This window comes from Bombus bifarius, unplaced genomic scaffold, assembly GCF_011952205.1.
Source record: "Bombus bifarius isolate JDL3187 unplaced genomic scaffold, Bbif_JDL3187 scf7180000009790, whole genome shotgun sequence".
NCBI classification, from domain to species: Eukaryota; Metazoa; Arthropoda; class Insecta; order Hymenoptera; family Apidae; genus Bombus; species Bombus bifarius.
This window is the reverse complement of record NW_022885336.1, coordinates 568964-596659: the sequence shown is the minus strand read 5'-3', so window position 1 is coordinate 596659 and position 27696 is coordinate 568964. Positions and strand designations below refer to the sequence as shown.

Genomic DNA, 27696 nt, shown 5'->3' with positions numbered 1-27696 from the left:
TTCCCTTATCCCGAATCATTTTCATTGCATAATTTTTTAACGAGCACGTCCTATTCTTCCTGTTTTCTTATGTTACGTTAATTGGTTCTTAAATAAAAGTTATTAATGTTGCCTGTAAATTATGGGAGGTTTTTGGTAACGAGAATGTTCTTTTGAAACTTGCTGCACGATTAACTTCCTTGAGTATCCGATGAATCGATATTGTTCTTCTATATGATCCTTTTTATACGTGAACGCAATTCAGAACTCGTGAATATGATTTCAGACAAAGCCACGTTGATTTAACGGCGGGTACAAAAAAAAAGTAAGCATTATTAACGTTTAAGAAAGTCTGAAAGCCGTGTTACACGAATAAAACTTGGGGTAGTATGTTTGGAACTACGCAACGCGGGATTCCATTAAGCAACGTTTCTGAATCAACGAAAAGAAACGTTAGTGCTCGAACTACTTGTTCATCGATTGATTATACATCGCGTACCATAAGATATCATTACTTATATTGTTAGATCTCGCCATTGGACGGATCTATGGATCCATAGCGATACATCACCACAACCAACCAAGAATCATGCTTGTAACATTGTACTATAGTCGAAATGAATCAATCGAAGAAACGGGATTATTTGAACTATTTAAGGTAGACTCTGTAGATTCTGTAGTTTATTATCCGCGATCTTTCCGAATTACACTAAAAGTCATTAGATAAAATTAGTATCGTTGTAACGTGCTATTCGTAAGAAAGAACGATACTGTTATTAACAGTGGACGTGAATAATAAATGTTTATGCAACAGGGAGCTAGACCATGTAATATGTTAATAAAAGAAATACTTTTAGGTAGGGAAAGATATGGAAGGGTTATTTCACGTTAAATCATCCAATTGCCAAATTTCCATCGAAGATATCCTTTATTTTTTTTTTTAAACACGATTACTTCATTGGATAAAAATGATTATACACTGAGAATATGAACTTGCCTTTTGCAGGAACAAGGAAGATTTTAACGATATTTTATTGATATTTATCATGATTTTCATAATTTTTAAAATACAGTTTAAGCAACTTTTAATAAATATATACAAGAATATTGTTAAAAATTTCTTGAAACAATTGATCGACTTGACGTGAGATGACTCAACAGTATATGCTATAATCACTGCCTTGCCTGACGTAATTGCGTGCATCGTCAATATACCGATGATGTTACGCCTTGGACGAAAGCATTTTGAACGAATTTATTCGAGACAAGCAGCTAAAACAGGAATAAGTCTGGAAGTGGTTCTTATCGTGAACTTGTTGATTTGCTCCGGGACAGGTATTTGAGGAGTTACGAAGGGAAATCAACTGAACCGTTATCGTTTTGACAATACCTATATGCAAAGTAGTATTATTCGAAGTCCACGCGACCATCATATCCATGTTGAGATTTCTTCAGATATCACGACTGTCGATAATTGATCGCAAATCAAAGAAACACAGGAGGCAATTTATTTTCTATGTGTTTCTATGAACGTGATCGTTTGATTTGAGAGAAAATTTCCAATGATTCAGGCCAGTCGCGCAATCATGAATGTTAAACAATAGTAATATCAATGATCTTATTGATCCACAGTGTTCCGTAAGATGTATCTTATCAGGTGGAACGAGCGATTTCTGAATCAAAAATAAAAGCAGAAATATTCTCAGTATCTTCGTATGACGCTTGTTTATTAATTTTTCTATTTATTAAACGCGTAAATGAAATAAATTCGAATGTCTCTATTACGCGCATATACGCGTCGTTCGTCGTAAATCTTTTAAAAAGATTCCAAGCGTACGTACGAGGCTATTAAGAATAATTTTCGGCTGTAAAAATCCTTTACCTGCCGAGCTCGGTACATCTTACGAAATCTCTGTACAAATTTCGTTCCCACAATACAGAGTTTATAACAAGGACATGAATAAAATTATTCGTTTGTACACAGTTTCTCTTGTATAAATTATAAATGGATGGAATTACGTTCTCATAAACGCATGAAAGATGTACACGTATAAACACGCATACACTGTTACATATTCACTTACACACTCGTTCACTCACACACTCCTGTCGACAGATACAAGCGCACACATACATACATAGAAGAAAAAGAAAAAACGATGTATCGGAGTTATTTAAAGATGTATCTCACTTTCCTTTCGTTATACTTTACATGCGACCGTGATTTCATAAAACGTGTGAAAATATTCAGTGCGCGCGCGCGTCGATTGTCTTTAGTGTGCGAGTTCTTTTTTTTTCTTTTTAAAGAACACAGATATTTGTCCGGTGCTAGCTACAATATTTCATTTCTTTCTCTTTCTCTTTTTTCTTTTTTCTTTTTGAGAATGTTCCAGTCAAATGCATAAATATTATGCTGCATTTCGTAAGGAACACGCGCAATCTCCCTAGTTTCTTCATACTTTGGGAATACCTAACAACGATTTATTCAAGATGAAAGATTCGTGCAAAGAGAAGGACAAAAAAAAAAAAAGAAGATGTTCGTCAAGCAGAATGAATATTAAAGAAGCGAAAGAAACCTCTTTTAACTTCACCCGCTCGAGTTCTGTTTAATTCGCTAAGGGAAGGACGCGAGAAATATAAAATATTTGTTCGTTTATACATTTAGAAATTCATTGCCTGTAGCTGTTGTTTCTTTCCGATGTCACTTGAGAAGTTTCCATCTGTTGCGTAATCGTACCGTCGTGCATCCTATTCACTTTCTTCGGAGTTAACGAAAAGTCTGTTTAACGAGAGATGTAATCTCGATCGAAGTTTCTCGATTTCACGGGAAAAATTTCTAGAGGATCTCGATAAAAACACAGCGATATAAGCAGCTATACGGGTAACAAAAGGGGGAGAAAGAAGAAAACTTGGGTAATCGGCGATACGTTGAAATCTCGCGGGACGGTGTGATTAAAAAAAACACAGAAAATGAGAAACCGGAGGGTAATTAAAACGGGCTACATTAAAACAGGTATAAATTCTTGGGGATGAAGTAGAGGATTTTTTTCAGGATAAGAGAAGGTCGAGACGCGAAGGAAAACGCTTTAGAGCGGCGCGTTGCGACACGAGTCGTAATAAAGAGCGAAGCGAGAGAAGAGCGAGAGTGAAGCGTAAAAAAGAGGAGAGCGAATTAAAAAGGGGGAAGACGATGATTACGCGAAGATGTAGGAGCAACTCAACAGAAGCTACACAGCCATACACGTTATACGTATACGCTTGATGCGATACCATACATCTACAAGTACTACATATCTACTTACACGCAAACGTGAGAGTTAGAATCTGTGCAAGGTGTAAATGTATCTGAGGAACGAAGAAAAGAGAAAGCATTACAGATAACATCGGGTCACATAGGAAGAAGATGACCAAGGAGCGCGCGAGGGTTACAGGAAATGCGAGCAGAAGGAGATAGACAGAGGAAGCCGGAGGAGGACCTAGAGAGAAGGTGAGAGTGGGTGTGAGGTTGTTCTCTTCTGGTAAGGATGGTAAAAGGTAAGCAGCGCGTATAGCGCGTGCGCTCGCCGGCTAGGTTGTCCGATACACCTAGTACACGCACACGTACACATACTGACACATATATACGTATGGGGTCGTCTATGCAAGGGAGTTAGGAGACGAAGAGAGCGCGAGAGGTTAACATCAGAGGGAGGATCGCAAACTCGAACGAGGAAGCGAGGAAGCGAGAAAGCGAGGAAGTGAGCGGGGCGAGCGTAAGCGAGATGGGATAACAGCTGGAAACGTGAATGGAAAGAGTGGAATAGAGATAGCGAGCCGTGACAGTCGATGGACAAAGAAGCGAGGATTCGCGAGATCCTTGCGCGGTATGAGGTTTGCATGCCTAGCGGACGGCTCCTCAGTATCGTCCTACGTTTCGTTCGCGACGCGCACCCTTCAACTTGGTCCTGGTCCGCGCGTCATCCAACTTGTTTGATGTACACCGATTGCTCTGGAGTACCGGTGGTACTATTGTTGCTCGTACGACTCTGTTCTTCATTGTTGGCGGGACATCGCCGTATTTTTTATTTTCTATTTTTCGTATTTCGATCAGTGATACGATTCTAAAAGCGGGAGCGAAAGTATCAAACGTTTTGCCCCGTGTCACCGGGTGATGTGTGCCGTTTATCGTATCCTCGAGCCGTTTCCGTAGGAATACGAGCAAAGTGATTCGCAAGGGTGACAGAAGAGAGATATTGGATGTTACGCACGTACGTACGTATGTATAATGTTGATTGACGATAAATCGTTCGGCATTGATTCTATTTGTTGTGATTAGCCGCGCGTTGCAATAAACGTGGGAGATTGTGCTTTCACACTATTTCTTGAGAAACCGTAGAAAACGTGCGATGTTGATGAATGAGACTAGCGGTATCTTTTTCTGTTTCGTCATTTCTTAGAAATGTTCTTTAGCTATATATACGTAGGATAAGGTAACTCGTTAATGTTTTACGTATTGTTTACGTTTACGCTTCTGAATTAGGAGGTAAGAAGTGATATGATTTAGATGGTGATAATAAATGATAAGTACAATCGTAGCAAACTATTACTGATCATACCTGATACAAATAGATTGTTCTGTAATTTATGTATGTACAGCAGATGTATTTGTATAGACAATATCGAGATTGTTTTATTGAAGTATAGCGTCTACTCTGTATCGAGTTTTTATTCGTCGCATCTATGACTGGTTTATCACCTCGTAGAATATTTTAACATTGGTTACTGTTCTCATCGATCATATCTTTTAATCGATCCGCTCCATAGACCCTTGTCCGATTTAACTTTCATTTTGCGAGAGCAGTAAATGAATATTATGTGTGTATATATATATATCATGGAGATGTTATATATATTATAAGAATCGTAAAATTGACAAAAATACGTAGCGGTGGGGAAAGTAGTGCGGTATGTTCCTCGATTGTGAAACGCACAAAAAAAGAACCCTTATTTTTTGGAGTCCGAGAACGTATAATCGACACGAAGGAGGTTGAATGCGTGAAAGGCGATTAACAAAAAGATGTACCGCTAAAATTATAAGAATATACGATATTGATAGCATAAAAAAAGAGAAACCGAGTAAAAAAGTTTTAAAACCACCCCTTGTTCCTCTTTTATCGTTGATCCAATTCACCGAGACCTCTTTTGTTTTCCGCTTTCATTGATATTCTTCTACGGCATGGCGGGAATGAAAACTTCGTTGTTCCGCGCAGGAAGATCGAAAGAAACTTTGTTAAAACTACTGAAGGATGGCAAAGGTATCTAGTGCTCCCAATGCATAGTATGAGAATATCGAGCTTGACGTTATGGTCTTGTATGCGCCATAATCTCCTCTGATTATACCAAACTTTATTCTCTCTCATAAATTTCCACGTTTAAATTTAAAGTAGTTTACTAAACATGTAATTACTGGAATAATGACTGCTTTTTATCTTTATAGCGATCTAAATATTTTAATCTTGATTTTTTCTACAGGTAAGTTAGTATTTTACGCGATAGAAAATTACATAATTCTTCGTTGATAAGCATTTATTTCCTAAGTCGAATGTAACGATATAAAATTATATATTATATACTTTTAAAATATAATGTTTTTCCCAATAATTAATTTTCGTGACACTGCGTCCTACTTTACAGATAGAACATAATATTGTGTAATTATACGTATATTATATATTTCGAAAATTTATTATTTGCCATTAACATTGATTCATTTTATTTTTAGATATTTTCTATTTTTTAAATGGAATATATATATGTTTTTTTCAAATTCGACATTTTTTTCTCAATATTGACCCATTTTCGTGACACTACAAGTATGACGTAAACAGCGGCTTAAATACTAAGCTGCTTAAAACAATATAGCTCCGTCGAACAGCATAATTATGACTGTGATTAATTAAACATAAAGAAAAGGGGTTCCCATGGTCGACATTGCGTTGTATCTCACGATGGAAGGAACACACTTCTACCAAGCTGTTCCTCGCTAACGTCATGCACGTCAGAACCTATAAATCCGCCGAATAGATTCGCTTCCGAGTTCCGGTTTCCACGGGCAAAACTAAATCCATTTTCCTCTCTTCTATTTTTTTCCTCCTCCTGTTCTATTATTACATAGCAACAATTTCGCGGAGAAAGCCGTGGTTACAGATTAATAACGTAAGACGCATTACTATACTCAGGCGCAGATAGAGATGAATTAGCATTCGAAGACGTAACATTTTACGTTCCTGAGAAATTAACTGGATTGTTACCGTATATTACGTAGAAAGCATCACGTTCGTTGGGAAAATAGGATATCTAGTTTTCGTAGACGAGATAGAAACCATCGAGAGTACCTGCATCCCCCTTTTACATCCCTTTCCTCTTAACAATCTTTAAATCGATACGGAAATGTTTTCACCTTTCTTCCCTATCTTCCGTACTAAACTCAAAATGATGCATTACGCATTTCAAAAACAATCAATAATCACTGTATATTTTTAACGCCCCTAACTCGAACAATGCCATAATTTGCTTAGAAGAAGAAGAAAGGACATAAATCACTAGATAAGAGCTGTTCGTTCTTCTCCTATTTCCCTGTGGATATACCAGTTTCTTTTTTACTGAATATAATATTTCATAAGTATCCTAGAAAATCATCCTCATTATTTTATGATTACGTCCGTAATGGATAATCGCGGTAGCGCGCGCGATAGGATCGCGACAGAGCCGGCGCAGAAAGTGTCTGCGTGTGTATACCGGTAGCACGTGTGTTCGTAATTTCACTTATGTCATAGTTCCACTACCAGCGCGGCCACCCTCCTTCGTCACGTTCGTATCACGCGAGAAAACGCGGAGGACAATCACTGTTTCTTAGGTGTCTGAAAGAGAGGCCGTGAGGAATCGCAATCGCATGTGTGAAGCGGGCCTAGTGTCCTGTGAGGTCGTAGGTAGCCTAACGTGTACACCGTGCACGCTACTCTGCTGGCGAAAGTGGGCTCGTCTTCCGGATCAACGTCTGCTCAATAAATCGTATAAGTCATTCGTCGCGCTTCCGTCTCTGTTAGTGATACGGTAACTCAACGCATTTACACTAGAACTGCCGATCTTTAACGCGTATCTAAATTACTGTACGTATCAGGTAATTATAATTAGACGGTGGATATTTATACAGACTCATACTTTAATGAATACTATCTACACGGAAATTCTGTTTCACTCTGTAAATGTTATAACGAGTTTCGAACTTTTGATATTTTATATGTTTCTGCGTATTACGCGCATTCTGTGCATTTTTGCATTTTTAAATTTCTCATAAATGCATAAAGTTTATAATTGACTCTGCCATGTTCTTTTGTTTTGCTTCCGACTTAATGGTATTTCTTTATCGTTTGCAGATTTGTGTTTGAAGAGAATATGAAGAAATTGTTAAAGTTCTTATTAAAATGTTAAAACTGTTGAAAGTTTTTTCGTCCGAACGACAGCGTCGGGATATAAAAGTTGGGAACGACGTTTTTGTACATGAACTTTCCTCATTGTCTTGATGTCTAGAACTTTATAAATATCGTCCACTTCTCTCCACAGCCTCCATAATTATGTTTCCATTCCAATAAAAATCAACGTCAATTTTATCGAAAGTACTTTCATACGTTTAATAATAAAAAAGAGAAAGGATCTGCAGCTCGTCATTTCGACAGGCTTGGCAATTCTGTTATTAAACCAATTCAGAGAAGCGCTTAAGCTCCATTACCCTTCTTTCATCGTTGGACTTTATCAATTTACGCACGATTCGATTTATATTTCCTTATTTAGTCGACGTATTTTCGATATTTAGTAGGCTATTAACGCTTATTATTAACGCTTTTACGAAAGCGATAGCTTGAAAAAAAAGCCCCTCGATTGTAACGTTAGACATCCGCGAAGAAGCAATTTGAAACCGAGAGATCTTCCAGTTACTTCCACCTATTTATTATTGACGAAATAAGTATCGTTTCTCCCGCTGATAATCATAGCGTTTATTATTTCGACATTCTCCGTTTCGAGCGACAATTTCGTTGAAAATTATAGAGCGCCGCGATTCCTCTAGTGAATATTGCCGACTGACTGAAACGACAATTGTTAGTTAAACGCCGCGTTGGATTGCAATGAAAACGCATTACTAACTCAAGGAGGATCGTGTCGATTCGGTGCGGAAGATTCGCAGCTCGTCTCAACGTGACTCAATATTGGTTGCCGTGGTCGGTTCGCCGCTTTCTAAGATCTTTTGCCACGGGGACGGTAATCAGATTCGTTCTGAAGGTATCTGACGATCTTCCTCGCCGGCAAAGGCGTCGGTGAGTGGCCTGAAATGACCTTTCTTCTGCAGTTGGGATCTTAAATGCGGGCGGATTTTCCGTGGCTTAGGGTCAACAGCGACACGATAAACACCGTTGCCAACGACGGTAGGAGACTTGCACTTCCGCTTCTCTCCGACACGACGAGCTTGTCTCCCCGTCACCGAGAGTACAACCGAAAGTCCCGTGCCTTCTCGTATGTGTCGGACATATATTCGTGAACAGGATGTTTCATAAGGCGCCGCTCTATAACGATCTCGAGCGTTCAGCATTTCCTGAACCGAAAGCACGCGCGTCCTCGCGTTCTCATGATGTTTGTGTACCACACAACTGGGATGAATCGAACAGTAGATGTCTTTTTTGTACCTTTCCTTTCTTTTTTATTCGACAGAATTTTGTTCCATATGTTTGTCGTTATGTTTCTTTTTAGTAAAAAGACGTAACGGTAGAAGCGAGAAAGAAGAATGTAAAATGTACATCGCCGGTCACAGGTACTGGAACACTTGGATTTTCTTGTACAATAATTGTTAATTGATAAATTACAAGCTATAGATTATAGATTTCTTTTTTATAATTTTTAATTTTTTGTTAAACAGGCTGTTCAGATAATTTATAATTTGTAAAATTTACTTGTAAATATCGATTAATACGAGCAATTTGATACTCGTACAATTTTGCTATTTATGTTAGTTGAATCGTACAACAGGATTCTGCTGATGTTTAATATAAATCGAACGCTTTTTCGCTGCTTTTATTTTCCAATCTTTTTGTTAGAAATCCGTTGTTTCACTCGCATTGTACGTACACATATGCTTTATTTATAATATACGATGTAATGCTACATAAAGTCAATTCTATTCGAATTTTTCGTTATGTAACTGATAGATGTCTTAGTATTTACGACAGTATAACAATTACTTTTACAGTTTCTGAAATGTATTACTGCTGTACCTTAAGAAGATTATTTTCTATATATAAATCTTCGATTTCTGTTCTCCACGGAATCTTCCATGAATCTGTCATGGAAACTGAATGAAGATTGACGCAGAGTGAAATATTAATTTGGAGAAAATGAAGCCAAGATTTAAGGCGGAAAATTTCGCTGATTATCTCACCTCTGCTTCTGTACTTCAGATCTTTCACGAATATTCTCCTTCTATTTATATTCGCGAAATCTCACGTAATCGGAGGAAACACGTATTATCGGGATGAAACAAAAGAAGAAAAAGACACGAAGTCAAATACCTCGGTACGAAGGGATTATAGCACCAAAACTCAGTCACGAAAGAAACAAGCAGTTACAAGAACTCTCCCATAATGAATACAATGCTTTACGTAAGGTGGCACGTACACATGGGAAAAATTTCAAAAAACACGTCGGTTTCTTTGTTAATGTCTAATAATAAGACATCAAATTCTTTAAAAAAGAAAAAAAAGAGAACAAAAAGATGAAATCTTCATTCTTAAAAATTTGAAATGGTTTCATCAGAGAAAAAAGTTTATGAACTAAACGACTGAATCAACACAAAGAAATACATGATTAGAGGAACAAAGTTAACGATTATTTTTACCTTCTAAATGGAAGGGAAAATTTCTTCTTTTACACTGTAACAAAATACTTCGAAAAATGTTACGGCTGATTCATGTAATTAACTTCGCTATTATTCGCCTCAACGAAGCTGAACGAATGGCAAAAGAGAAAGATCTCGTTGCCTGTTTCAATTTTACAAGTTGTTTGAACAATGAACGTGGAAGACATTTTTCTGATACTGAGAAAATCAAACAATGCATACCTTTCCAACATTACTATATACGTAATTTATTAAAGGTAATAACGAGATAACTAAAACAAGCAACAGTAAATCTCCGAACGTGATATATATTTCTATGATACCGACAAAATCAATAATAATACATACTTGCTTACCGCTGTACATACGTGCAATTTAATGTAAAAATAATAAAGAAACAACTAAAACAAACATCTCATCCTATATACCGCGGCAAATTTTCTGCTGTTAAATCATACTTTAATATTGGTTGCTCCTTTGTCAAAGATAACTTGTACAATTTCAATAAACATTTCAGCTGTTGAAATTATTAAAACGAACCAAATTTTTCACAAAAATTGTCAAATTTGACTTATGATCTCAACTGAGTCTCTAACGACATATTGTAACGTTTGACTTGACTATAAGCAATCATATAAAGATAAAAGAAAGGAAAGAGATCTCTTCTCCAAAAATTCTCCAGTTTCAATAGTATATCCGAGAGCTATCACGAATCGTTTTAACTTAATCATTAAGCTAACGATCGAAAAGTCAATTGAAACCTGTAATCGTCTGTCCAAGTTTCTCGCAAGACAGCCATTAAATGATTTCAACATCTTGATAAGATAATAGAGTAGAACTATCCAGCCGACATGCCGAAAGACTATTAGTTATAACGTAACAGTTTAGCGTAAGATTAATGATTGTAAAGCAAACTTTGTGCCGGAGATAGGAGACAAGTAAAGGACACGAAGAAAATGTAAGAAGATCAATGTCTTCTTTCAGGTTTTGCGTAATTTAGGTTTTTCTATTATCGACTTTGTATCTTGCTCTACATAAAAGTCGACGAATAAAGATTTTCGTTTAATCAACCGGTCTTGCCTTCCAAAGCAGCCTTACGATCTTTACTTTCCCGATTCAACTTCATTGGGAAAAGTAATCTGTTTCTCGTAACACGCAGCCAGTGTTTCTGATAATATCTGACAACTCGATTCGTTCATTCGATTGTTACCTTAACGCGATGCTCTGCCGTATCGCCTTGTTAGATTTCGAGTGTGCAAAGGTGAACAAAATAACCGGAAACGAACGTGTGACTTAATGAAAAGAACCGCAGCTCCCCTCTGCGATTGTTTAATCACGATTATAATTCCGATAATAATACTTATTACCGTACACGTATTACCAATGTTATCTTGTCTCTTTAATTGGTAAAAACCATTTCCGCTCCGTTTATCTTGACGTATTTAAAGCAAGGATTTAATATATTTAACATCAAAAAGGAGTGATAAAAATGGTAAATTATTGAAAATTAATATCACGTTTAAAGAGGGATTTTATGAAAGTATTCATATTTATATTCGTGCGAGTATTTAATAAGAGATTCACGATTACTATTAGATTGCGAATTTTTATACATTTACGAGACATTTACGTTTGAAAAGATCCGCAGAATGTAATATAACATGCAAAGATATATAAAACATCGAAAGTGAAATGTTTGTTGTAATATTTAGTGGATGAAACAAATTTAGCTTCCATATGTCTCATTTAATTTAATTTAGTGTTATTTAATGTTATTTATGTTCCATTTCTTTATTTACCTTATTATCTTCATAGAAACTTGAATCTCCATGAACACCCGCAGTTTAATTATTAGAAATGTTTAATTAAGTTTGAAAATTACATCCAGTAATATTAAAAATATAGAATATTAAATAAATATTAGGAATTGTTGAAAGTGAAGTTATATCATTTTTAAAGACAATTTCTAAATAGAGTATATGTATATATATATATATTCATTTATTCATCGAATTTTCTCATTTTTCATTAAATGTTGTACATAATAACACGGTCATTTTCGCACCTATTCTTCGGTTACTAAAGACGATACTTACTGTCGTTCGAGAAACTAGAAGGTTACCAGTTACTCCTGAAATAATTGCCTCCTTTGAATTAGCATTACAAAAGAGGAAGGCGGTACGTATGCGAGTACGCGCTCGTTAAGACGCCAAGTTTTATTTCGCTATCTGCCGGCTATTGTTTCAACATCACTATCCGCCCGTGCCCTGCAGTAGGCTTCCCTTCTGCTATGGCGATGCTATAGGGATCGATCGCTGAAAATTCGAAATACTCCTTTATTAGACGAAGTCAAGTCAATCAAGTCGAAGTTTCGACGAGAATTATAATAATTAGGAATTATCTAGGACGGGGAATAATCGTTACGAGACCGTGGACTCGTCCCATAATGCAGGGAACTTTTTAATAGAATTATGTTTGCAATAGCCATCCTTCTCGTTTCGTTAGAACACGTACAATTTTAATAATACACCAATGAGCGATGATAGTGCTCAACAGAGTTAGTCAAAAGTTTCTATCGATACTTTGTTAATACTGCTGCGGTCCTAAAATTTCTATGTTTCAATTTTACTTTTACTTCAACGATATTTAATATTTTGGGAAATGGCCATGAAGGGAAAAGAGCAAGAAAGAGAAGGAAGGGACTAGAAGAGGTGAGAAAGGGAGGGACGCAGATAGAAGCAGGAGAGGAGCAAGAAAGGATGACAGCAGACCAAATTGTAGAAGAAAGAAGAAAGAGAGAAACAGAAGAGAGGGGGGAAAGGATAAGGGAATCCAAATATAATATACAGTACAGAAATATAGCCAAAGAAAAATGACCAAAGTACTTAGAAGGAAGGATGAAGTGGAAGGACAGAAGAATACTGGCAAGATTCAGATGTGGAAACGAGACCAAAGCAAGGGAATACTGGAAAGAAGAGGGAGAAAAAAGATGCAGATTATGTAGAAGGAAAGAAGAAGACCTGAGACATGTAATAGAGGAATGTGAAATAACGGGAGGACCAAAGGACACAGGAAAAACGCTAAATGAGACTGGAGAAGGTTTAACAGAACTGAAAGCAATAATAGAGAAGAGAAGGACAAACGACAGGAAGGATGCACAGCAAGGAGGCTAAAGACCAAAGTTGCAATAGTTTTTAGTCATTAGTTGCTAATTTGTAGTTTCTAGTTTTAGTTTTTAGAGATAGAATAATTAAGGGAGTGCAATAGAATAGAGTGGAAAAGAGGGGAGGTAGACATATAAGAAGAGAAATAGACATAAGAGATGTAAAACCGAAAGTTCGTCTAAAGCCGAAAGGCACGGACTAAGCAATAATAAATAATATTTAATATTTTAATCTACTGGTCGGGGAAAGTAAGTTAACTTGACACGCGAAGTGCTTAATTTTTTTGAAAACGATAATATTTTTATTTAATGACTCCCTATCTCTTTACGTGCCGTTTCATTTTTGGTAGAAATGCATTACATCGTACTTGATTTAAAAACCAATAGCTTGAGTAAAACATTGACATAAAATTGAAACGAAAAATCGTACCAACGACGATTCCTTCGTATCTCAATTTCAAACATTTTTGCTCTAATGATAGAAAAACTTAATTGGATCGAAAATGATTGAAGGGATGCAACGGTGTTAGTGCACGTACATTACGAAGTGCAAATTGATTTTTCAACTTCCTACTTCCAACGAGGAGAAATAAAAGCAAAAATAATAAATTTGAGTTACTATTTGTTAACGCGATATGGTATTCGTTATTGAACATCGTAGTAATTGAAATCAAAACCATACACAACTCCTAACGTGTTACGAATGATCGCTATATATAGTTCGTTATATCGTTATATAAGTAGACTGCGGATGTTTAAGTACTTATGCGTAATTTAAATATGCAAAAATGCACAGACTGCACGTTTAAAATAAAGCAATATCTAATCTTCTGTTTAGATTCCACTTCCTTAATCTATGATCACAAAAATCTGAATTTCCATAGTCATCCGTAATTTACGGTATCTCTTATTAATCACTGTAGTCTTGAAAAATGAAGGAATTAAGAAATTTTTAGATAAAGAAGGGATTAAAAACATTTTAACAAAAGAAGATAGCTTATCGTACGCTATAATGGAAGAGGAACGAAGTTCCGTTAAAATGATCGTTGGACACGGTCGCAGAAATTCGTGGCGATCGTTAAATAGCCGATATCAATTAACGGAAAGGAAGCAATAAGCTACGAATCCGGTTATCAACGGGGTGAAACGACAACGAGCCGGATTCATATCGAATGAGAGAGGAGTCCGCGCGTCGCAAACCGAGAGAGAGTGAAAGTACTTCGTTATAATACTCATCGCGGTTTGCCCAAAGGATTAACCATAAATTGCGAGTCGCATCAAATGCCAACCAGCAACTTAATGACTACCGTAATCATTTTGAAAGTCCGGTGAATCGGTGAACCGTGAGAATGAACAAGATATTCTCTACCGTCTTCGGGGTTGCGTCACCTGCTACGACGACAAAGAGACGAAGAGGAAGATGAAGAGAGGAGTAAAACGAGCACGTTGGGGTTATCTGTTTCTTCCGACAACGAGGCTGGCATGTTTCATGTTCGATTGAATGTCACTGAGCCACGGCCGATATCGTGACGTGGTGTTTCTACTCGTCGCAGATTGCGGCGTAATGGAAACCCCATTACCACGGCCAGGGATTTGATTAGGATAATCGCTTTCACGGGTAATCACGAGCTACGTTCGCGCACGAGTCCTTCGCCGATCGTATCATCGCGATCGAACGGGCCGTTTTCTTCCAGTAAATTCGAATTGGCCGTTTATCATTGATTTACGTGTAAGTGAGATGAGCGTGAAAGGATCGTAAAACATTATCGAGGAGTTATGATAATTTATTTGCTGCTTATTTTCTGTTTTTTTTTGTTTCTTGTTTTTTTTTTTTTTTTTAGTTGGAGGAAAACATTTGATTGATCTTATCGGGTAGGAATTTATCGAGGAAACGATAACTGCTTTTTTAGTTTTCTGGAAAATGCATAGAATGTACGTAATATACGCGGTCTGTAGGAAGTAGTTCATGCTTGACAAACAGATTGTGGATATTCATGCAAATTCATGTTTTTATGAGTATAGATAAGGAAATGGAATATTATAAAGAACACTATACTTAATATCACGATGAATCGCGTATCATTGGAGTATTAATCGAAAAGCTTTGTATATCAGATACATTTTCTATGGCGAGTATTCGAATATTTTATTCCCGGCGAGATAATAATAAATAAGAAAATTGTATCTGATATAAATAGATTATTATGTTACGTATTATGTTCATATTTTTAGCGACTACGTCATAGAATTTTAATCTTTTTATCTTATTTTTCGTTTTTATCTGCTTTCTTCTTATATATTTTATTATTACCTTTTATTGATATGTATATGTTATTATCTGTTTCAATCGTATTTTTTCGTAAATTTGTTTGCAAAGTAAAGATACTTAAATCTTCTATTAATTATAGACCTAATAAAAGAATAATAATAAAATAGTAACAAGAACTATTACCATCGAAGATTTTATTCAGATAATAATAACTCCATGAGCAATCATAAAATATGTTTCTACATAAATCTTACGAGATTATTATCACTATTAAGCAAGGTTCTTGGTATTTTATTTATTCTCGTTAATAGTTCACGAGAATGTATAAGGCTTATGTATAGTATGAAATATAAGCGATTAAATGTCATCTCTTTACTTAAAGCTTCGCTTCATGAAAACCTTTATTGTTAGAACCGTATCTTATGAAATTTAATTAGAACCTAAATTATTAGTTTAGATTCTAAAATAACTTTTGCTTAAACATTTTTAATAGAAGGTATTGATCGAATTGTATAATAAGTGCTTGTTATTATGTATAGAGAGATGTTCTTTCAGCGCCGAAATAGCTCAGTTGGGAGAGCGTTAGACTGAAGATCTAAATGTCCCTGGTTCGATCCCGGGTTTCGGCAGTGGCTTTATTTTTTTCTCTTGAAAATTTGAGCTTTTATTATATTTTCATCTTTCTGTATCGTTTTTGAATATATCTAGAAATAACAGAATATTTGTAGTGTAATCTGTTTATTTATTTTGATTTTATAGATAACAACATTATTATTTCTTATATGTGTATATGGCATCCATATATTGTATATGTATTGAATTGAGCAATAAGTTCGCTTTAGCGAAAAATAGCTTTTCACCACTGTATACATTGCAAAGAATGATATAATAAATTAAGAATGTAGAAATATCTACGTGTGAATTTTTTGATAAAAGCCAAAACAAGATAAATTTATAAAGAAATGGGATAAACAAAATCTCTTTAACTATATAGATAGATTTCATATGAAATTAATAACACTTGACGTGTTTTCTTATGAAATTGTGACTGAACTTATTACTCACTGTAATACTTGATATTTTTCTAATTACGAAGAAATTCGATTGACCTGAATTTGCTTATATCTTGTTACAGAATCATGCACAAGAATTTATCGAGAATGGCATATCTCGAAGTAATCATATTTTTATGTAAGTATGATTCGAGTATCTCTCGATCTCTCTCGATATGTTTTAATCTACATACGTATATATATGTATGATTTTTATTACGAGGATGTTACTTTAGCGTTATTGAATGTTAAAACACGGAAAATGAAGTATCATTTTTCGAGGAATTGATAATAAATTTCGTTTCTGAATATTTGAAGTTTAAGTGTCACTCGGTTTTTCAGGTTCAATGGTCACTTTCATGGTCAGCAATTGCGAAGCAGAGGTGACTATGACCGCTCATTAACGTTTCTAGCTTCTACCGTGTAAAATAACAATACATATCTACATTCAATGTCTTTTACTCACACTGTTATTACTACGAAACAAGTCATAAAAATGTGTTAAGAAAAATAGCAAAGTATTTTCAAATATTCTAAGACTACTTGTCATACAAGAATTGTTATTAGACTACGGATATTTATGCGAATGCATATTTTTTAAATAATAGTTAGAGATACTATACTCGGAAGCTCACGAAACTAAAAAACTTTCGAGTCCTTGAAAATCAAGATTTTTAGTTAATCAACGTTTGTTTAATTCTAAGATAATTCAAGAGATCCATTTCATCTATTAAGTATTATATCGAGTATTTTACTTTGAATATTCCACGTATATTATACATTTTATGAATTTTTATGAATATTGTGTTGTTTTAATTAATATAAATAATTAACTGATTCACATGCAAGTATACTAACGTCATTATAATATTTATAGCGTTCCAATCTTATGCAGCGTATTATTATGTACATTCAAATTTCCCATAAACAATAAATGCATAAAAATCCTCAGTCTAATTATTATTAACACTTAACACGATTAATATTTTATATAATTTCATTACGAATTGCTTTCACTTCTAGTCAGAAACTAGTAACAAAAAAGCAAATCTGCCAGAACTTTCGTCAGAGTTGGATTTATCCAGTATAGAAGCATCCATAGAGAACGAGGAATCGTTGAAAAAAATAGTGAAAAGACTGGCATCTGAGAAGAATGGCGAGTACCAAATTTATCAAGGTTTCTAAGCCATACTCTTATTAACACCGAAAGTAACACTTCTTAACCCTCTTCCGTTCTGTCTCTAAAATACTTTCTTCGCCTTTCTTTCCCAGTCTTCTTCGGCAATGTGGATCTTCTCAAGGAATGGCTCAAAGGAGCGGGTATTATTAATAATACTGCATAAGTACACCAGCCGCTTTCTCTTTCAGCTTCCTCTATCCCAATAGAATAAAGCGCATGCATCTAGTTAATATCCTTTGTAACTGACCGATGTGACAACTAATGCTGTGGATCACCAAGAAATCGATCTCGATCGATGGAAAAAGAAAAGAAGATCAGATTATCAATTAATACTGACTTTCATGTCTTGTAATAGAGTCTTGTAATAACATGTATGTATATTAGGTTGTTTGGAAAATTTGTAGCAAAATTAAAGGAAACGTTTCAAGATTATGAATTATTTAAAAAAGAAAAAGGAAAAGTTTCAAGATTATGAATTAATTAAAAAAGAAAATGTTTTATAAGAACAAGAATAAATGATTGTGGTAATATGCTATAGGCGGTAGAATCGTTTTGAATGGCACGAAATAAAACATTTTTCGAGCAACTACAAGAAGCTTTAAATGCATGTAAAAGAATTAACTTGCATGACTTAATGGAATCCCTGCACACTTTTTTAAATTTTTCATCGTATTCACGAATTATGAAGGAGAAAGAAAAGATAAATAAAGTAGAAATTTCGCTGTTGGGAATTAAAACGTCAGTGGATTTTTAAAAGGGAACGATCAAGTCGTACAATGAAACATGATCTTGTAATTTAGGAGTGACAGGACAGCCAGGAGTGGATTTTCCAGCTCTCACGACAATTCCAGCTACTTCGTTCAGCTGTCGCGGTCTGAAAGGTGGTTACTACGCTGACTTGGAGACGAATTGTCAAGTAAGTAACAAATGGTTTAATATATATCTTGCCGCAATATAATTACTTTAATCAAACGCGGGATTCACCGTTACGACATCGCGATATCTCGTCTCGCGATAGCGTAATCGAGCAAACTGATGAATAGACCATTTAACTCGTAAAACCTGCGAAACTTTCTCCTAAAAATTGTCTTTACCAATAACGTCAAGCTGTTCGAAGTTAAAAAAAAAAATAAGAAAAGATTACGAAATAGACAACCAAGTAAAAAAACATTTTTTAAATGAAGTTTAATTAAAAGTGTCGACGACCTTAAACACGTTAAAAATAGAATAAAAATTCAAAACGAGAGATAATAATGACGTATGATTATGTTTGGTAATCAAATGAGTCAGGCAGCTGATGCGACTATGAGATACAAGATATTATACATTACGAAGATGTATAATTATGTATTGTGTGTCAATGTATGCTCTTTTTGATGAATAGACAATTGTAGAACTGGGTTTTTCGCTTCTATTATTGTAGACTGCTTATTTCTGGAAAATCTAACGATTTAAGAAAATAACGTGTTATAATAGTCATCGTAGTTCGTTTGATATGGCCTTCATATTAAATTTTATTTCTTAAAAGAGAGATTAAGAAAATTGTTAGTTCTTATATTCTCATTCATATTCTCATGTTTTTTGGCCGTCGAACTACACAGACTCCGTTGATATAAATGATTCCGTAATGGTACACGATGAACAAAAATCAAGCAATGAATTATCATAATGAACATTTCTCTGTTCAGGTATTCCATATCTGCGACAACGGGCGAAAAATCTCATTTCTTTGTCCGAACGGCACCATCTTTCAACAATCGCAGCTAATTTGCGATTGGTGGTTCAAGGTGGACTGTAGCAAATCCGCGGAACTGTACGAGCAAAGTAGCGAGCAGTTATTTGAAGAAGAACGAAGACGGGCCGAGTCTCGAAAATCGAAATTAGATTATCCACAGTCGATCGAATCAGGCGCGCAACAAGACTATTACGACGTTCAGAATCTCAGTTACGATGGTAAGCAGAACGGAAGGATTAAACCGTATGAAGAGCCTCCGCAAGAAAATCAGGTGCAACCAAACAGAGAAAGGATCAAGTCCTCTCGACACTTTGACTCTGGCAACAATTTCAGTCAAGAATCAAACTCACAAAGAGACGGTAACCAACTGTTTGGTGGCAATGGATTTCACTCGAACAATCAACCTTCCAACTTGAAGCAGCAATTCAATCAATTTACAAGAAACACCGACGAAGGGAACGTGAATAGGTATTCGACGACCAGTCAAGATTATTATAGCACCCCGAAAAAGGCTCAAAATTACTACGTTACGAACAGAAACTCGAATAGTCAACGTGATGACAAAGGAGCTCTGAAAAGATTGAAGTTTAAAGGTCTGAATAGGAGTAACTCTACTTCTTCGCAAAGGGTCACGCCAGCTTATACAGAGTCGACTACATTCAGAGGAAGTAATACAAGCCCCGTGAAAGAGTCTCAGCAATTTGCAGAAAGCGCAGCGTTCGTTGGCAATCGTGGGAATCGGTTCAACGAAAACACTGGAAATACGCACCAGTATTACTATCAATTGTACATTAATCGTGATTCTACTACGAGAAATTCTATTTATGATTCGACCACGTGGAAACGGGATAATGAAAACGACGTATCCACACAGAGGAACGATTACCCGTCGTTTACAGACACGACGTCTACTTATTATGAGACGACGACACAGTATTCGACGGTCACTGCTACTCCTCCGTGTAACGACGAGATTACCACCGAAAGTAGTAGTTTTCTAACGAATCCATCTACTTATTCTGATACTCAACCGATCACCGAATCGCTTCTGTTTGCTAACAGCAACTACGAGTATCGTGGAAACGCGAGAACTATAGGGACTAACGTTCGAAGCAGCTTCGTTGACAAGAATTATTACGATGGTAACGATAATAGGGATAATAATAGAGCAACTATCGGGAACACAGGAACAGTTCCAGCTACGACTCGTTCCTACGTGACCACAGATGTCTATCGTCAAAACACTATAACACCGAGTTCTTCGCAGCAGAGATATACTACAAGCTACTTTTCTCCCACACCAACTGCATCTTTCCGTAGCAGCAATTTTGGACGCAGCACAGAGAGACCAGCGGCTCGAACCACGATCGATAACCAGTCTAATAGGTTAAACAACGATTCTATACCGACTAGCAAGAACCCCTCCACGGTATCTCCAGGCTATCGACAAAATTTGATCAGCACAACCACAGAGAAACCTTTTAGAAGCACTCTGGCTTATCAACAGAACACCGTGACCGAGAAGGATCTGAGTCCTTACGATAGAAGTTTCACGTACAAACAGGGTAAAGTGATGTCTACACTAGGTCCTTATATTCCGTTTACAAGAAACTACGCGTACAGTTCTAGCAGTACCACTTCAAAACCAACTCCATATACTCCCACGGTGCCCACTTATACGACGACTTATACCTCTCCGAGAACTCTGATACCAAAACTGAAATATCCTACTTCGACGTCGTCGAGTAAGATTAGGTCGAATGCAGCGCGATTTTCCGAAAGAGAGCACGCGTTGAGTATGCTACACTCTTTGAAGAATCTCGAGCATAGTGTATCTAGTTTGTCGGAAACGTTGAAAGAAAACGAGAAGGCGTCGAACGTTTCCGTTCCTCCAGCTCCTTCGACATTACACTCTCTAGCTCTCTATTTCTCTACAGCCACAGAGAACTTTGATTCGAACGAAACTACGGATTCCTCTATAAATATAGAGTCTGCAGAGGATGTGGAGGAATCGGCACTTTCGAAGAAGAGTAATGGAACGGTCCAAGTGCCGACCAGTCTTCTAACCAGGCACACTATCGATTCGTACACGGAATTATTTAAATTGAACGAAGAGGTGGAGACGAATAATGTGACTACGGAAGATCGTCTGGACAATTCTAGTGGTTACAGAGAGGATTATAACGATGATTTAGAGCTCCAACAAAGCGGACGATCCTTGGATGATCTTCGAAAGACTAACAGTACTAGACTTCGAGAGCTGGCTCAAGTGTTCACACACGCTCTGTCGGCCTATTTATTGGATCCAGAATCGTTTAAGAAGGTGTTAACGGAGATCAGACCGACCGAGCCATCCAAAACTACGGAAGAAAATGATTTATGGAGCACTACTACTCCCTATCTGATCGAAGATAACACTTCCCCGACCAGAGAAAGAGACGAAGTTCTGGATTTCTCCGACGATGGTAACGATATAAGACAGAAATTAACTACCATTTATCCTACCACCTTTGAACCACCAACCACTATGACCCAAGAGAGCGTTTACGATACTTTTAGCACATCAGCAAGCACTTACTACACTACTCCGAAAGTATTTTCTCAAGACGGGTTTGAGTATAGTACCAACTTGATATCGTTGAGTCCTGTGACTGGCACGTATTTCGAGACTTCCGTTCCTCCAACAGAGAGCGCGTACACTTTAGAGCCAAACAGTACACCGTATGATTCAAGCGGATTCTACAATCAGAATAACGAGGTGGACAAAGGAAACGGCGAGTCAGCGGTGACAAGTAGCTACGTTTCGTCCGATGAGACTGGGAATCAAAATCGCGTTGGGGGTTTCCAGAATAACAGCGTCACGACTGTCACGGAATCACTCGACAAATTATTCGCCAGCACTCCCATAAGCGACAATTACGTCGTTTCACCGACACCTCCCTCTCCATCCGTGTTCGTGCACATGGTTACCTACAATTGGAACAAAAAGTCGACGAGTAAGAAACCTGAGCAACAATTGAATCCTCCGTTTTTCGACGATCATCCAGAGACGATTCGAAAGGATAATGATAAAACTCTCGGGTCGTTGAGGCATGAAAGTTATTCTAGCACACCTATGTCCACGCATAGCGTTCGATCGACTACTTTTGATTCAACCACGAGTTACGAAACCTCTACAAATCAACCTCATAAAATTCCCCGTCACAAGTCGTTATTAGCCGAACCGAAACCAATTGGAATTTCCCTGCCTACGTTACGAAGCAGTTACATGAAGTTTAGAAATCTTTACAATCGCGTGGACGAACATAATATCGAGACAACAGAGAAACCTATAACAAGCACAGCTGCTGTTACTGAACTAACAACCTCCACTACAAATAGCATAGATACTACGCCTTGCGCAAATGACGATTCTAACGATTCTTTCGAGTCTGTAGATCAGAAGGAAGATTCAAAGTTATTAGACAGTGACCACTGGACTTCGTCTCCAGCTGTTACTCATTTATGGGAGACTTCGGTGTTCGTTGACCCTCAGAGAATTAATCACGATTTAGAGTCAGACCTTGGCTCCACTGTTACAACAGGAACGTTTAGCGTCACTGATAGTCGAGAAGGAGTAGATTATGAAAATACGCCTTCTCTGGGTGAAGATGTATCGAGTAGTTCAGACGAGTCATTCATTAGCGACGAAGATGTTTTGTTTTCATCGCAGAGATTGTCCAGGGATAAAGATTCGCCTACGACATTTTCTCTGCTTCCAACATCGTTTACTTCGTCAACAGCTGAAAACACCGCGACACCGAAGCCAATGATAACCACACGCAGCAGTATCACGACGACCATAACGTCTTCCATCACGTCGACGAAGTCTTTGCCTCATGACACCGTGGTGACTTCTTTATTGCCTTATACAGTAGCGACGACTAAGTTAAATGGAACAGAGAACGAAATTGCTGAGAAACTGTTCGGTAAATTAAACGATTCGAGTACTAACACGTTGATGAGGGTGATGAAACAGGCGGATAACAACGAGACTGTTCGACAACTTGTTCTACTTTTAATACGACACTGCAGCGATCCAGCGAATAAAACGTTGCAACGTGAAAGGGAAGAATTGCTAAACGCGTTGCTTAGATTGCCCGTGAACGAATTTTCATCGGAGGAATCGAAGAACGCGGTGGCCGGAATTAATCAGCTTAGTCTGCCTGCTGTTAGGTCGATTAATTACGCAAAAAGTGCCTCGACCGCTCCATTAGTCACGGATCCACCGGTGACCACATTTAGGAGTAGAAAGAGCCGCAAGTTTCGAACAACTACGGAAAATTCGGCGAGCATCGTAAGACGATCGGAAAAGACCGCGACGTTGGATGAAAATAATTCTTTGCAGGAGGACGAGACTGTTGCGTCGGATAACAGGGCGCTGGAACTTCTCAGATCGTTGTACACGATAGCTACCAAATGGGGGTGAAAATTCAAGAGCCGAGATTTAAGTTGCAAGGATCGTTTAGCGTCGACAGGCTCTGAAGATTAGAAATCCCTTCCGAAACATGTCTTTTTGAGAAAACAGAAACTACTTTTTCGTATTACTATAGTATGTATTGGATGAATCGATGAAGTTCAAGATGAAGAACGATATGCTAGAGAATTGTTGATTGATTTTATAGACAGAGTATCATAATTCGATCAATTAACTTGTATTACCTAATCGTATAACAAATCAATTTTCTTTCTTTGCTAGTGTAATGTTATATGTCGAATAACTTTTGTTCGGAGGATTTTTCAAATTGATTAGAAAATTAAATTGCATTGATACGAGAGTGGAAGGTGTCTATGGGTGATGGGAATGCAACACGTACGTAGTTAATACGACGGAAATATCTTTCCTTTCAATTTTCTATACGCACGAAACTCTTTACTGTTAAGAAGTTAAGCTTTGTTCAGATTGGTCAAATTACATGAACTCGAGCAATTTAAATTCGTGTAACTTGTTACCTCTTTACCAGCGTGTAATTTACTCCAGTTGAAATATCTTTATAATTTTCTATGTTTATCCTCATCAGCCGACTCGATTTAAAATAATCTGAAGTATCTTTATGCTACGCGAATATAAAATTCTGATTAATCGTTTCCACGGTACTTTAAATAAAATTGACTTTAGATTATACCTCGGATTAAAAGTTTCGTACGAAACCAGCAAGTATCTTAATATTTATGAACAAGCGTGTAATTACTTCCTTTTTATTCTTATTTTCTAATAAAAATATTCTACCTAGTGTTAGGTGTTCCCTTCAAATTAGGTTACTCGAGCTCAAGCGGCTTGAATTCACGTAACTTGACTAATGTGAACGAAGCTTTACGGTGTTAGTGATCGACGAAACGACTCCCGATTAATTTCATTTGAATCACGCGTCGCGGACGAACGAGTCCGCGGGAATAATGAAATTCTTTGGAATTCGTTCGTTAGGTTGTAAATTAAAATACATATATACAATTGCACCTGATCGTTAACAGTATTACATCGCGTACAAGTACACTGTATTATAATCGTTGTACACCCTACGTTGAATAAATAAGAATTTCGATGTTCTATAATAGATTTAACGATTTACCTTTATGAGAAATACGAACTGTACATCTATATCTGTGCTGAAATGGTTTCAATGGTTTGCAAAATTTGAAATCATTAAGGACCAATGTTGCGTCAACGTACTTTCAATTATTCTAACGAATTTATATCACAGAATTCTATTTTCTAATACAGCAATTACGAAAGAACGTTCCAAAGACTTGCAAAATATTTTCTTTGTATAGTATTTCTTCTTCTATCTAGATCCTACATTTTGATAAAGTTTAAAGAAGTTGAAATATTACACGATAATATTAGGTATTATCTCCTTTCTAAGTCACGAAGATTGATTTCATCTCTTTAATTTACACAATGGACTTTTGTCAAGTATTTGCACACCTGATTCATAGAAAATTTTTGTGAATATATTATGTGTTATAACAAACTTTATCTTTTATTAGCATTATAATAAGACACGATTATCATAATTATAATAGTAAAATATACCTTCAAATGTATATAAAAGTTATAGGATGTTTATTGCAAATACATGTTTACTAAAAAAAATTAGCATACAGTATAACTAGTTGCCTAAAACATATAATTAGTACTAAAAATACTTACTACAAATATCTTGTAACTTGTACGTAAATTTTCAGACTCGCTTCAAACTTCGCCAATGTGATCACGATAGCTGTATCACATCGCCTATATTTCAGACACGATTTTTCACATAACGTACATGATACATTCAGAAAAATTTTTTATAAATATTCAAACATCTTCACACGCCATTGTACCTTGATAAAACAATCTTTATTCATGCTTTGTAATAATCCTACATTTCGCTTGGTCCTTAATGTATTAATCACTTGGAGGAAAATGTGGAAACTTATATCGTAAACTTAGATTACATGGAATCGCTTTGAATCTTGGTGCTGGTATATTTCTTTGCATCTGGATATCTTAAAGAGTAACGACTTTAAAGATACGAGGCCCTTGTTAGACGTATTTAACCGTTCACAGTATTCGTCTAAAATATTTTTATTTCGTTTAGAAAGCATTTTTTCTTTGTTTGCATTTTTTACAAAAAGCATACAATCAATACATCTTACGTTTATCCGCCAACAACGGTTTCTACTTTATTCCAAGATTGCCTAAGCTCGGTTTTAATAACTGTACTTCACTTCGAAGAGTATTCAAATCGACGCTTATCACATAATTACCGGCCAATAATCCGAGCTGGTCCGGTAGATATTATCGACATTATGTAAAATAACATTTGTACAGAATGTGAATAAATAAAAGAGGGTTTTGTTAATGTTTACTCCCTATCGTTCTTTCCTTCTCGATGACACACATTGGATATACTAAAAATTTAGGGGTTCGGACACTTAATTAAAGTTCATCTTTGAGGCTTGAAAATATAATTGATAGATTTCTTTACCAGAGAGAGGTATGATTCAAGGTAAGCAATATTTGAATTACTTTCAATAATTTAATATTACGACACTGATTTAAGTTATCCGTAAAATTAGCTTCAAAATCAAGTTCAAAGACGATTTTGATAACATGAGATTAATTTACGACTTTAAAACTGTTTGCTTAAGAAATGGGAAACGTAACTTAGCTCGTGTTCTTGCCCTGCGGTCTTCAATTACCAACTTTTCTACTAAAAAGTTTCGATATTTTGTAGACTATTCAGTTACTAAATTTCGTTTACGAATCACTATACAATTTATTAACCCTTTAATTTTCCACCTATGAATCTCGCTGTATTTTCAATCCTTCAAAAGAGGAATTTTAACGTTTTGAGGAAATCTTTAACGTAAACGCAAATGTTATAAAAAAATCGCACGTAACAATAAGAAATTTTCTAACGATAAAAAAATACGATTGCATCGGATATGACGCAGCAGATGCAGCGGATCATCTAAGGTATCATGCACGATTAAATTGGATGGAAAATCGGAAAAATGGAACTGATGATATATACCGTTGTCTCTGTAACATAATCCAATTCTATTATGCGAATATCCTCCAGGTATGTGTAACACGTATAAGCCATGTCTCACTGGGACGTGTACGTGATGTTAAAGATAGGATTAATAAACGACAGGTTTATGACAGGTTCACTCCTGTTACTCGGAGCTTTCACGACGGCTTTGTTATTCTCGTTGCTTCTTATCCACACCTGCTCCTCGATCCAATCTAAATAAGGATATATAGCCGTATAGACGCCGGGTTTGGAGCCACCACAAGCTTGTCCGAAAGCCGTAATTCCAACTACTTTAACGCCTTGCTGGCTGAATAGTAAGAGTGGACCTCCGCTATCTCCTAGACAGGCATCTGCTCCCCTCGTTAGATTCGTGTCTACAGCACAAATCATGCTGTCGTCGATGCCATTGGGTAATTTTGGAAATCCTACGTAGTCTTTAGTACATTCTTCTCTATCCACGAGTCTGTAATTTCGAACGAATTAAAACATTTTAGTGCTTCTCTCGGGCTGAAGATCTTTTAGCACCCTAGAGAATTATAATCTGAATTTTAGAAATTATATGACTCACGATGTAATAATAATAATAATAGTAATAAAATAATTAATAATATATATATAATTTATAATAAAATATATAATAAAATAATTTAGCAACAAAATTTCAATTACGGCGACGAACGGGAGAAGACGCTTTAAACTTAGCTGCGTCACATTTCCTACAGGTTTCATCAACGATTCAAAATGCGAATATGTAAAAACGTCATTTTAAAAGAAACAACATCGACGCGGAAAACTTTAGAAACAACGTTAAATTTTATGGCTCGATAAAAG

At 36.4% G+C, this 27696-nt stretch overlaps 4 protein-coding genes, 1 long non-coding RNA gene and 1 other non-coding gene across 8 annotated transcripts in view; 4 read left to right on the top strand and 2 right to left on the bottom strand.

Moving 5' to 3' along the window:
* LOC117215736 (uncharacterized protein CG10915) overlaps positions 1-304 on the top strand; it is a 5897-nt gene extending 5593 nt beyond the window's left edge. The window contains exon 8 of the mRNA XM_033462176.1: positions 266-304. Within this exon, the coding sequence (XP_033318067.1) occupies positions 266-280 (15 nt within the window). The 3' untranslated portion in view covers positions 281-304. The remainder of the gene's footprint in view (positions 1-265) is intronic.
* LOC117215747 overlaps positions 1-22405 on the bottom strand; it is a 23164-nt gene extending 759 nt beyond the window's left edge. Inside the window, exon 1 of the long non-coding RNA XR_004489201.1 lies at positions 22275-22405. This is a non-coding gene — a long non-coding RNA (uncharacterized LOC117215747). The remainder of the gene's footprint in view (positions 1-22274) is intronic.
* Positions 2110-26193, top strand: LOC117215734 (mucin-3A-like). 2 transcript variants are annotated; one of them, XM_033462167.1, is made up of 7 exons: positions 2110-4226; positions 16469-16524; positions 16728-16768; positions 17409-17562; positions 17658-17705; positions 18366-18481; positions 19254-26193. In XM_033462167.1, exons 1-7 carry the CDS (start codon positions 4216-4218, stop codon positions 23766-23768), a joined length of 4941 nt encoding a protein of 1646 aa, XP_033318058.1. In that variant the 5' UTR covers positions 2110-4215; the 3' UTR covers positions 23769-26193. The 2 variants fall into 2 exon arrangements, with proteins under 2 accessions (XP_033318058.1, XP_033318059.1); XM_033462168.1 differs by lacking the exon at positions 17658-17705 and having other exon boundaries at positions 17409-17541.
* Positions 12562-13273, top strand: LOC117215745. Its single transcript, XM_033462198.1, has one exon. It carries the CDS (start codon positions 12799-12801, stop codon positions 13072-13074), a length of 276 nt encoding a protein of 91 aa, XP_033318089.1. The 5' UTR covers positions 12562-12798; the 3' UTR covers positions 13075-13273.
* On the top strand, positions 15890-15962 carry Trnaf-gaa. Its single transcript has one exon. It is a non-coding gene; the product is annotated as a tRNA-Phe (tRNA).
* LOC117215741 (serine protease snake-like) overlaps positions 25664-27696 on the bottom strand; it is an 18665-nt gene continuing 16632 nt past the window's right edge. For both annotated transcript variants that reach the window (XM_033462190.1, XM_033462189.1), the window contains exon 5: positions 25664-27328. In XM_033462190.1, coding sequence (XP_033318081.1) covers positions 26938-27328 — 391 coding nt within the window. In that variant the 3' untranslated portion in view covers positions 25664-26937. The remainder of the gene's footprint in view (positions 27329-27696) is intronic.

What these genes read in the sequence shown, in the direction of transcription:
- LOC117215734 (XM_033462167.1), top strand. An exon ending in CGAAGTAATCATATTTTTAT is followed by an intron (nt 16,525 to 16,727) that starts GTAAGTATGATT and finishes TCGGTTTTTCAG; the next exon opens with GTTCAATGGTCACTTTCATG. An exon ending in TCAGCAATTGCGAAGCAGAG is followed by an intron (nt 16,769 to 17,408) that starts GTGACTATGACC and finishes TTTCACTTCTAG; the next exon opens with TCAGAAACTAGTAACAAAAA.
- LOC117215745 (XM_033462198.1), top strand. Translation starts at nt 12,799, where the DNA reads ATGAAGTGGAAGGACAGAAGAATACTGGCAAGATTCAGATGTGGAAAC.